Source organism: Halyomorpha halys, unplaced genomic scaffold (genome assembly GCF_000696795.3).
Source record: "Halyomorpha halys isolate HHAL.00 unplaced genomic scaffold, Hhal_1.1 Scaffold18.1, whole genome shotgun sequence".
In the NCBI taxonomy this organism is placed as follows: domain Eukaryota; kingdom Metazoa; phylum Arthropoda; class Insecta; order Hemiptera; family Pentatomidae; genus Halyomorpha; species Halyomorpha halys.
In genome coordinates this window covers 1,788,095-1,801,090 of record NW_027114407.1, presented here as the reverse complement: position 1 = coordinate 1,801,090, position 12,996 = coordinate 1,788,095, and the positions used below count along the sequence as shown (strand labels likewise).

At 34.8% G+C, this 12,996-nt stretch overlaps 1 protein-coding gene across 1 annotated transcript in view; it reads right to left on the bottom strand.

Annotated features, from left to right (window-relative positions):
- Nucleotides 1-12,996, bottom strand: part of flz (filzig) — a 154,486-nt gene that overhangs the window by 14,681 nt on the left and 126,809 nt on the right. The window contains exons 3-4 of the mRNA XM_014421072.2: nucleotides 3,699-5,843; nucleotides 2,787-2,973 (exon numbers count right to left, since the gene is read on the bottom strand). Of these exons, the coding sequence (XP_014276558.1) occupies nucleotides 2,787-2,973; nucleotides 3,699-5,843 (2,332 nt within the window). The remainder of the gene's footprint in view (nucleotides 1-2,786; nucleotides 2,974-3,698; nucleotides 5,844-12,996) is intronic.

The following is a 12,996-nucleotide window of genomic DNA, read 5'->3' as shown; positions in this document are numbered from 1 at the left end:
AAAATATATTAAAAAATGTGTGTAATGTAGTGTAAAACTATGCCTGTTAAGAAATATTGTTATTATTATTAATAAAACCATATTTTTACTTTCATCAAATATTATTAAAATAGATGTAAAAGAATTATACTTAATCATACTTAAAATCAAATTAGAATTGCTTAAATTATTTTTCTATCGTCCACAACAATATTTAGCCACAAAGTACTATTCAAGTGCTACCTTGTACTAGATACGGCATATAGGGTACCTCATCAATTGGATTCAGTAGAGATGCTCAACAGGGACCAACCAAAGGAAGTGCAGGGGCAAGAATCAAAATATTAAAAATGTAAGTTAGTAGTATGATTCCCATCCAGTCTTAATTTAAGGAAATCAGAATTTTATTAATTTTAGAGATAATTATTCATTTCATTGTTTTTTGTATTCACTTCAGTTACCATTTTCAATAAAGAAATTCATCCTTTTTTTGTTAAATATAATTTAAAGTCAATTCTCTTGATTAATATACCACTCGTTACCAGCTCTGTTGCACTTAAAAGATCTATACGTAATATTTAGATTCAAACTTAATTATCGAGGTCTTGTTAGATTTTCTTGTGAAGGAAAATGGACACATTTTAAACATTGATGACGTTAACGGACAGACTTATCTTCTCCAACATATGATATTGGACGTAATGGTTCCATAAGTACGGTTGCTATTCCAGCTAATCGGCTCCCACGAGGCTCCAGAGTTCCTGAGGACTATTAGGGACTGTTCTTCCAGTTTCTTTCAGCTTCCCCGACAGTTATCCGATCCACAAGTCCAACTCCTGCTAATGTTCCGCTCCGCCCCGTACACGTCGGACTCACACAGCGAAGAAGACCCACGATATAAAGGGCGGTTGCTAGATCTAACTGTATTTGTCCCAGTTCTTGGGCCTGTCTAAGCGGTAAGATGACAGCTAGCTGCAACATAGCAACATAGCTTCACGGCCATTGTCACTCTTTATCTTTTCATGCTTCCTATATTGCTGTACTAACACGATCTTCGATATGAAAGAAATCCTTCTTATTTTATTAAAAGGAAATAAATTGTTACAAAAGTTATTTATCGGTTCTTAAAAGACTTTAGTGACTTAGAAATCCGCATTTTGCAAAATATTCAATAATTATGTGAAGATGGTCGGGGGATGCGGTTAGAAATGAAGAACATTAATGATCGATTCTTATTTTATTGGGCCAACGTTTAAATCTTCTTCAGGGATAGTTACTAACAAGATAACAATCACGTTAAAATAATAATAAAAACGGTCTAACTAGAAAAAGATGATACACAGTATGAAAAATATAAAATAAAACAAAGAAATAATATAAAAATCATCTAAAAAACAAGTATATATATCTAAATAATGAAAAATTAAAATCATGTTAAAATTATATGTATATCATTATGTCATATCATATATTTAAATAAAATTAAGTTATACTTGGAGATGATGGTTGGGGGTGCGGTCAAAATGAAACACAAATGCGGTGTAGCTTATTTTATAAAATAAGCTGACCGCACACCCAACCATCATCTCCTAGTACGTCATCCACGGTCAACTCTCTGTCATAATTAAAAATTAAGTTATAATTTTTCAGTATTCAGATATGTACAAATCTTATACATTTTTACCTTTTTTTTATACGAAATGTACAAAAAGTACCTTATTATTTCTTTAAAATGATTAACCAATTCTTAATGGCTTATTCTCGATGTTTAGTGGTGTTCTTAAAATTAGTTATTCTATTAGTGGTTAAAAACATATTAGTAGTAATTATTATCTCTCTCTTAGTTGTAAGTTCCTATAATGTATCGGAACATGCGTATTAAAATAATTTAGCCTGATTTAACTAGTAAAGAAGGATAAAATATTTTTTATAGAGATATAAAGTTGAAATTCTTTTTAGAGGGCTACCAATGGGTAGTTACTCTACACGCCTGTATCACTCCACAATAACCCCATAATCAATCCCAAATTTACTAAATGTATAATTATGTACAGTTATAAATTTCAATAAAGATACAAAAAAAAAAAAAAACCTTTAAATTTTTCAGTTTGCACCATCGTAAACATATTAGAACAAGGGATATAAAATAAAACGTTCATTTCAGAAATTTTTTTAAATCCAGATGAATCGTAGATAAAAATAACACCAAGTCGGTATCCTGTAAATTCTTCCTTTATAGAAATTTAGGTAGTGGCAGATATAAATGTATAGATAAATAATGGTCTCTCCAGAGAAAAGTACACCAGTCATAAATTATTAGCATGAATGAAAACTTTGGAAATTCTCTCTCAACTGGAATAATTTCAGAAGGAAAGCATTTCATAATGGCCAAGAAGTTTGCATAATGTGATGGAAATTGCTCTATGACAAGATATCTTAAATAATTAATGCCACAAACTAACGATGGAAGTAGATCTCACGGACTTAGACCAAGAGTCCCAAACTTTAAATGGAATATTAAAATAGGAAGAAGCTTTTCGGTGAAGTTAGTATTCCAAAGGAGGCAAAGAGTAGAAGGCAGGTTGCTTTACCAAGGTAAGTAGATAAAGTATAAAAGGCATCAAAAGATTGCCACTTGCCCTGAACAGAGTGGGAAATTCATTAAGTAATGTATATGTGTACTGTTGAAGTTAGTAGGTAATTATAATGAAAGGAAAAAGCGATGGTGGTTCAGAGGACGGTTGTTCTCGGTAGTACAGTGATGTACTATAATATATTATAAACAAAATCAGTTGGAGCGTTCTTACCCTGGCTGACAGTGAGCTGCTGTGATGACGTACTTGTTGGTGATGAGGACCCCGCCGCACTTGTTCTTGGTGAAGAGACCCAGCCAGGTGGCCTCCCGCACCAGTACCTGCCATGGCCACTCGCCGAAGGTCGCTCCTTTCCCACCGACGATCCTCCCGTTCTTGAGCAGCGGCCGCACTCCGCACTCTGTAATGACCACACTAACCACTCACTACTTTCCTCTTCTCCTTTTATAATCTAATACCCTGAACCCGGTTTAGTTTAACCTATACTATATTAGAACAGTGCAATATTGTTACCTCTCAACTAAAGCTAAAATAAATAATATATCTATGATTCGCCCTCTTATTTCTGACTCTCGACATAGAAAACAAATTAACTCTTAAAGCTCGTGTTTTGATTCACTTTCATTTAAAGTCTTCCCTCGAAGAATTTTGATTATTATTAACAAACCTTCCTTGGAATCGGTATTAAGGAACTTCACACTTCAAATTCTCGCAGAGGTAATCTGTGACCCGAGCTTACTATATTTGCCACGACGAAAGAAGAGCTCTGATGTTTCCATGAAGTGATGAAATGGCCAAGTTGTGCTTACCCTCCTCGTGACGCTGAGTACTTTGATGGTAGGAGCGCACTCTTTATTTCACCCAGTAAACAATAACAAGTCCACTTCCCTCCCGCACAGAGAACATTTGGGCTCTTCCATCGACTTGACAACCATAGTCACAGCGCACAGATCGTCTCCTCGAGAATCATACGTCCTCTACCTCTGACCGACTCCCATTTTAATTTTGACAATTACTAGTTCCAAAATAAGAGGACGCTACCATTCCATCCTACTACTACTGTGGAACTGACATATTATTTGTGCTGTATCTTATGCTTATTATGAGATATTTTGTGTTTTGTACCCCTCTTGAAGTCGACCTCAATAGGTGGAACATAGGATGATGATGGGCTCTCACTGCTGGGAGAATATTGGTCGGTGTCCTCAAGAAATATGGTAGTGCTGGACGGTGGTCGCTTGGTCGTTAACGGCTTTTTGTTCGTTGTCGGTCTGGTTGGTGGCCTCGTGATGAGAGGAGATGTGACCGGTTTGGGTCTGGTACTGCTAGTTCCTGCCGTCGGTTTTTTCGTCGGGCGTCTCGTCGGCTTCTTCGTCGTTGTGCTGCTAGGTCGTTTGACTGGTGGTACGCTCTGGCTAACTGTCACGTTAGGAGTCGACTGTCCATCAATGAGAACGTGCTCCAAATCTTCAAAATTTCCTTGTAAACTTTGAACGATTTTTTCTACAAATTTGTGAACTTTATTGTCGAGGTTTTGATCTTCTACGAGGTGAGCCGTCGTCTCCTCAAGAGGCGGTGTCGGTTGAGTATTCCAGGTTATAACCTCTGGTCTCCCTTCAGCGGAATGGTTCGCGTTCGGGGATGGATCTCTGACAGGAGGGAAAGCTACAAGGACCTCTGTGCTGTTAGCGATGCTATCTTTAATGACTTGAGTTGGCGTCGTGTAAGAATGGATCGGCTTGTAGAGTGTACTGGGCGTTTGGGATGTGAGAGGGGGCCTCAAGGTTGTGGATGGTGGTTTGTGAATGGCGGTCTGATGCGGCGGCTTCGCAGCTGTTGTCGGTTTGTAGGTCACAACTTGGCCGTCGGGATTCACCGTGATGATGGTCCCACCTGGAGGTCGTGGAGCCTGAATTGGCTTCTTGGTCGGATAAGGGCCGAGAACTATGACGGTCGGTGGGGGTTCTGGGGTGGATGAGATAGGTTTCGGGGTGATGCTGACTTGGAACGAAGGCCCTTGAATATATTGTGTTGTTGTGCTTGGTTTTTTTGTGATGTAAGATGGCTTGTTATGTGTGGCAAACTGTATCGTCGAAGATGGTTTCTTGGTGTATATAGTTTGAGGTTTCAACGGGACATACGATGGTGTTGATGAGGAGTAGTGAGAAGAGCTAGTGGAAGGATAACCAGTCGAACTGGAAGATGGGTAATAAGTCGTGCTAGGTGACGTACTCGGTGGAAGGTACGGTTTCGGGGAGGTAACATGAGTCTGTGAGCTGATGATTAGGTTTTGTGAACCAGTGTCAAGGCTAATGTGACTCGTCGGATAACTAGCAGATACAGGACGGTTAGCTGTGCTCGAATAAGTGTGAGAGGGTAAATAGCTGACGGAGGTGGGGTAGGACTGTGAGCCAGGGTAGGTCTGTGAGCTAGGGTAGGACTGTGAGCTAGGGTATGTCTGCTGGTGGGTGGTTTGATAGGAGGAGGTGTAAGGTCGTTGACTGGAGTAGTAATGAGAACTGGGCTTGTAGGTTGGCTTCGGAGTCGGGCTCTTCGACGACATGTAGGATTGCGTAGTGGGTCCCAAACCGGAAGTCGGTTTGGAATCGACAGAGACCCAGGTTGAAAGGGTGGGTGTTGTGGATGTTTCTGATTTGTTTAAGATCTGTGGTTCGGGAAGCGGACTGTTGTCGTCCAGAATGGAGAGGATATGATTAATGGATTCGGCATTCCCTTGCCCTCCGGCAGAAAGCGTCGGGATCTGGACCAGATTATCCTCGATCCATGGTCGGGATTTGGTAGGCCACGAACTCTCAGTGGTAGACCATGTCGTTGACTTCTGCGGATGGGTTTCGTGCCTCGTCACCGAGGGTTGTGTGGTTGCATCTGTAGCTACGAACAGCTGAGGCCTGTAGTTGAACTCGAAATCCTCCGGACGGTAGGCTTCGTTGGCAATCGTTCCGTTCTCGTGAAGGAGAACGGTGTCGGCAGAGCCGTGAATGGCAACCGTGGAGCCGCCGTGGGCAGTGGTGGTTGCGGGCCGCGTCCGTTCGGTGCTGCTCCCTGACGGGAGTGGGATGCCCACAAAGTTGAAGGTATCTGGAAGCTTGCAGCAGGTGCCGAAGAGGAATCCGTCCATACAGGATCCGACCACCGTTCCGTTCTTCTTGGAGCACTCAAGGTTGAACATACAGATTCCAGTCCCCTTTCCGAGGGAAGTCAGGTCCTTGCAGGCCTTAGGGACGATCCTATAGCCACCGAACCTCCGACCTGAAACAAAAGTATTTGTATGAAGATATTAGGTAATAAAATGTATGAAAGAACAGTTTTATTAGTTAAAAAAATGTAATTATTATGTGATCGAAACTTCAATAAATAAAACAAAATAAAAAATCCTTTATAATTTGAAAATATCAAGACAAAGTTTAGATTTTCTGTACAAATTATAGATTGAAAGGTCATAAAAGCAGAAGGCGGTAGGTATTGGGATTACTGAGCACATCCAACTAGGAACATCCAATGACTCACTGATGTATTCCTACCCCCGCCAGTTACAAAGGTACATAATCCCAGGTCCGAATTGGAACTGACAGCCTTCACTTTGTGTATTGAATTCCCGCTTGGCTTCCTGACCAGGGGCCATGTCAAAGCGTTACTAGAACCTTTTACATCTATATTTAATTATCTCATTAACATTGTCCCATTATTCCCAGGTCTGGTTGTTATTCGATAAAAACTTTTATAACAAATAATGGATAATGTTTTATTTCTGATTAGTATATTCATCCTTCTTGTTATATATTATTCCGTACCTATACCATTGTTTATGAAATTAGTTTAATAATTATTTATTAATTGGTACCTAAATTAATTAATGTTGTTTTTATCATTGATAAAATATAGTTTCTCATATTTTATCAGTGGGGAAACATCCCCCTAAGATGTTTTCAAATATTAATCTTTTTTTAATTCTAAAGTATGTCGTTTAAGCCTTAGTGCAGGAGAAAAATAGAATAAAAAAAAGATACTTTTGAGGAAAATTAGAAATTTCTAAATACCGAAATTCATTCCTAATAGAGGTCAATGTAGGGACACTTCTCCCCTCCCCCCAGATCTCACAGTTTATTCTTGTTCTCACGTTAATAGATGTATCAGCTGTAGAAGTAGCACTAATCTTTTTCAGACGCCAAGCGTCTGTACTTTCTACCAATAGTGTAATATGTGGGTATTATTACGACTATGAGTATTTTTAGGAAAAAGACGTATATTCTCTACTTCACTTGGCTAATTTTTAAAGCAACAGGTGAGTTCCTAAATCTAAATTTCCAACCATGGTAGGATAGACGTAGAAATTGCTTATGTAACATGAATACAGCGGAAGATACGTTTCATTTTATAGGAGTTCGGCCAATATTAAAGGAATTTAGAGTGTTATTTTTAGTTAAACAACTAAATTTATTGGAAACAGTAAAGAGCCTGAACAGTCCAGATAATAAAAATTTATGTATTTATTTAAAAACAAGCAATTATTATAATTTAATTTATAATAATAAAATGTTACAAAGAAAAATATTTACGTAAGACTTTTTTATATTTGGAAATTGTAATTTAAAAGGTTTGTACGTTTATATTTTATTTTGTTTCAACAAACACCACGACAGGCGAACAAAAGTTTTTTGTCGAAAATTCATATTTCAAAAATAATATTAGATAAGTAAACAAAAAAAAAACAAAACAGTAATAATAAACGCTTCTTTCATGAAAAATGAGACTAAATAAAAAAAAATTCAACAAATTCTGTTGCTATTAATGTATAGGGGGATATGTAAAACAAGTGAAAGAGGAACTGGGTAGACTACAAATAATGGATGAAGACTGCTTGGATAGAGAGGATTTTGGGAATAAACTAAAATAGGTTGGGGTTCTTGCGGGAAAGGAGAGACGTGGGAGAAAATGGAATGAGGAAGGGCGGGAGGAACAGTCCAGGAGGATGAAAGTTTATTGGAGTAGAAGTAAGGCTGAAGGTGTGAGGATGAATCGAAAATGATACTCGGGTCCTTGCTGGCTGGTTCGTGAAAAAAAAAATCCTTCTGTCTATCTATATAATAATATTCAAAATATTGCACCGTTCTATCTAACACAGCGATCTAACGCAGGACATCATTAATAAAACATAATATGTGTTAGAGACTATTTAGCCAGTGCTGAACAGTATGAAAATTGTAACGTACAACCATATTCCAGTCCATGATTCAATTAATTCCAAAAATTAAATATTGGGTTAATTGTTTATTTATTAATTTTTTTTTAATGTAGTTTAGTAACATCAATTGTTATCGTATAGCTTCATTTTAGTCTGATAAAGATGAAAAAAATAAATAAATACTGGGATGAGTTTTAATTAAAACAATTCTCAGGAAATTACATTCTTGTGTATTCCTGGAGCATGCATGTTTCTGCTTAGTTGTATATCAGAACAAAAAGGAAAGATTCGTTGTTCAGTACTATCTTCCGTTGTATATGGGAATAAAAATTATTGTATAAACTTTATTTTATCTTTATTTGTATATACTTCGTCCTTGGAGGATAAATGGTTATTGTTGGGAGAGGTTGGGAATAGGCTAGGAAGGAGATGGGATTTCCTTGTCCAACTTCTTGGCAATTTCTTTCTGCTATAGGTCGAGACGATGGCTGAATATTGATACGGTTTCTTGGATATCCTTAACGACCTCCTTTAGCCTGAGGATAAGCCAAAAATAAAAGTTGTTGCAGGTCGATCCAGGATTACATTGTAGATTATAGGCCACTATCCTTCGGTTAAAAATGATAAAAAAAAAATGGGATCATAATTTTAAACACTTTTGTTTGATCAGACATTTAAAATTTTTTTTCAAAGTTTTTAAAGTGCTTCAAGCATAATTTGACATAAATTAATTGTGCTTATAGTTTTGTTGAATTAATTTAATAATCTCGTAATGCCAAATTTTCCCCGAGAAAAGTTTAAACACCCATTAAATAAGTATGCATGATGTTTGATTAAAATTAATTGTTAGATAAAATTGATTATATTTTTGGTTCATTTTAATCATTGCTTTAATTTGAATTCGAGTTTTTTGTGGGGAAACAAAAAATTGCTTAATTGAAAGATTAATCTCTTCTGAAACTCATAATGAAGAACTCAAAATGTATTGAATTCAATAAAGTTTTACGTTGAAAGTTTGTTTTGAGCTTCAGAAGAAGATAAATCCCTAATTTATGAATATTTTTAGGATTTATAAAAAAAAAAAAACAATCACAATTAGATTTATTACCTTTTTGGATCACCACGCCTTTATCAAATGTTAACCAAATCTATTTCCTTTGACTGTATTTAAGTAATGATTTTGAATTGATTGAAAATTTGAACTCAATGTGAATAAAAATTAATTCTATATAATTACAAAGATAATAGTGTACTACGTAAATTATTGAATTTACTTATTTAATGTATAAACATAAACCTTGAGTTTTATTTGTAAGAGAGAATTTTGTATAAACAGTCACTAATTAGATGTGGTAGCCACTCCACTGTACTAGCACTAGACAGTAGTGGGGAGAGGGAAAAGAAGTGAACTCCTAGAGTTCTCTTATTGCCATTAAGGAACTATCTTTCTGCTTTTCTTAACAAAATCTATATTAGCCATTAATATAAAATATTTTATCTTATTTTAACATCCATAAATTTCGATGTTTCGAAAAGAATGGGAAACTTTATATTAATTCAGTAATAAATTGCATTGGGGAGAGCATAAAAGTATTACATCCTTACTACTAAAGGTAATGAACGTTTGTACTAATGCGGGAAATAAAAAATATTTATCTGCGTTGAAATGAAGGTTTTCACTCGGATTTTACGTTTTAGAGATCAAAAAAGAAATTTGGTTTCGTGTTGATCTGGCTCTAGTCAACTTTGCATTTTTGTGTAATTGATCAAACCGTCAATCCGATTTTGATGAAACTTAAGAGAGTGCGAGTTAGTACCTCGACAGTCACATATCAATTTTATCAGATTCCGTCCACCACTCTCATTCACACATGCGTAGATGTATTTTCATAAATAGACCTGTAGTTTGATTAAACACAAATTTGGAGGAGTATTAGGGGTTAGTGTAGAAATATCTTGCATCAATTTCATTGTACAAATGTATCATCCTTGAAACTTTTGAAAAATGTTTTGTCTGGTTTAGTTGAACGTTGAAGAAAAGGTTTGGGATTAGTTAGGCATGGCCTAATATAAATTTTATCAACTCCTTTGCTTACTCCAACAAATAACTTAATGATGTTAATGATGTTAAATAATGATGTTTCAAGAACGGTTCATCCTGCTGATTTTATTCTCTAACGACAAATTGTTAACTTTGAAACATCAGTAATTATGGACTCTAGGTAAAAATGCAGAAAAAAAATATAATTTCGAGAAAAAAAATTCGCTAATAGTGTTTGTATTAAAGGCATCGCACCTTCGGGTTCTAGCTGTTTTAGGGAACTATTATTGCTTTTGGTTATTATTATTGGGTTTCATATTTATTGAGATTGTATTAAAACATTACAAGGGTCCTAAACTAATAACGGTTACTCGAATTGTATATAAGAGTGTATATTAGAGATTATATTATTTTATCATTATGTTATTTTATTTATTTTTTCATACACATAGTTTGATTATGTTCATTTTGTGTATCCTTCTGTTTGTGTATATTTTAATAGAGAGTTTGTTTTCATTAATTCATTTATTTTTATTCTTATTTTATTCTATTTTAGTATGAATGTGATCATTCATCACTATTACCTATTGCCCGCAACGGTGTGGCAGATTGTAATATCTATCTATAAATAAATAGTATACTCTTAAAAAAAATAAATAAATAACGGTTACTTGAAAAGCACTGTTTCGAATTTAGTCCTTTCCTGTAGAATTAATTATTTTTACTCAAGTTTTAACTAACCGTCAACCATTGAATTAGAATATATACAAAACGTTCTGAATGTTCGCAAAAAGTTGTAATTTTTTTATTTTATTATATTATTTTGGTACTTTTTATCTAGCAAAATTTTTGTCTTCGATTTTTTTTCTTCAAAATAACTCCAACGTGACTAAAACATTCTACACGAAATTTTGGAGTGATCTAGTGATTTAAATGCACGAAACCATAAAAATCAGAATTTCGTTTATAAAATTTACTTTTGGAACTAATTTTTCTCCCATATAAAGGGATAACTGTTGTAACATTGATTTTGGATAAAATTATGAGGGTTTACGAATTTTTTTGGTGAATGATGGATATCAGCAGAAAAAAATTTTGCTTTACTTAAAAATTCGTTAATGGTTTGAAAAGATTTTAAAAACTAATCTGACTGAATTTTTCCTTTTAAAATGTGTTGATATAATTTACTGGCAGGATATTCTGATTTTTTAAATCTTTTATACATCTAAATCCATTTTATACGAGCAACTATCTTTTATTTTTATTCTGCCCGTAAAACATAAAAAAAGGGTTAATAACAACCCTCCAAGTTCAATGGGATTAGCAAGAACCCTCAGTATTACCAAAAGAAGTTTCATTGGAATCGGAAATCGCACGTCCGTTGTTTCCCCGTTTTAGATGTACCTTGGCTTTTAGTTATATCATTATATATTCTATCATTCTTTCTATGTTCTTTTATGAAAGTGCCAGCTTAATTATTATTAATTTATTATTTGTTGTGAATTATTATTCTCATCATTAGTTATATTTTATTAGTTCATTAGTTGTATTTTATTACTATATTTTGTAGTAGTCTCTATGTAGTTTTTATGTAATATTTTTATATAATGTGCGTTATTTAATAATAGTAATAGCTTATAATGTTTCAGTTTTTAGTTTGATTCTATTTTATAAGTTGAATTTCTGGACACAATTTTAAAATTGTATAGTTTTAGCTTATAAGCACCTGCAGCTTCCACAAGCCTGAATAATTAAGAATATTACAAATAAATACTTAATGTTATATTTTTTATTTTTATATGTCTTTTATTAATATTATTATATCACAATAATTCTTAAAACTTTATATTGTGTATTATAATAAAATATACCATATTATAAATAGTTTCAAGTTAGAACACATCTTTTACAATATATAATTTAAGTTCTGGTTTAGTATTTCCGCCAGTTCGTTCTGACACAATATTCCAATTAGTTTTTGTCAAGGGCTGGTGAATTTCCGTGAAAGTGGATTGCAGAGCTGGTTTAATCTGGAACTAATATTTCTCCCGCCCCCGCCCATGGCTTGCAAACTTGATGACAATGCGGGAACTTTGGAACGGTCCTGGAACAGGGTTTCTAACGATGTATTTGTCACTATGTATACCGAGCCACAGATTATTAAGGTAAGGAATATACCTGCCTGCATAATCTGAGTTGCTTTCACTGGCTGTAAGTAGCACTTACATCTTTTTTAGAGGTTATTCATATCTATTACAACCAACCAACTATAGCTTATACCAGTTAAGAAAGATGTATGTGCATGCCCTAGTTTGAGTTAAAAAGGCATGACCCCTTGCTCTTTAATTGTCACATGTCAAGCCTGTGGAGGATTCATATTTTAATTCAATAATAATAATAATCGATTTCCTGGATTTCAATTACTATCTAAAAATAAACTCGCACCTTAGTCTTGTATTGTGGTTCATTAAGATATTTTTCAAGGCTTATTTGTTTTTTTTTTTAACAAGAGTTTAGTGATTATTTTGTATTTTTATTGCGATTTAGTTAGATAAGGTTTATAAATTATAACAAATAATTGATTTCTTACACTAATTTGTTAAAAATAAATTTAAAAAATTATCATCAGATTTTTTTTTAATGACGTTCAACGAGGGAATTAGAACACGTCATTGAAAGAATGAGAAACTAAAATTTAAGATGGACTAAACACCTTGCGGGGTTTGCCTTTAGGGGTTCAAACCCCGCCAATTCTTCTTCCCAACGTATTTTCTATTTCACGTACCTTCACATAGAGAGACCAGTAGCCAAGTTAGTTGAGGTGTTACCTCGAGGTTGCAGCAACGTTAGTCCGAATCTGGCCAATACTCTGCTAATATAAAAGCTGGTTTTTATTTCATTGTGGTCCAACGGAATGGAAACTCGATTCTTCCACTCTGTATAAAATAGGTTGGTTAGCTATATGATGAATGCCTCATCTCTTGCATAAAAAACTCAGAGGTCATATAGAACCCATCAAATCACTTTTACCGTTGGGCATAGAACCCCGTCATCCTGTCCAATAGCAAATGCTCCACTAATCTCAGTAGAACTGAAGCTACCTAGGACTCCATCTTAAGTAGATACTAACTTGCAATCCTGATACTAGACTGGAAGGAAAAGATAGCTTGCAGGTTCCG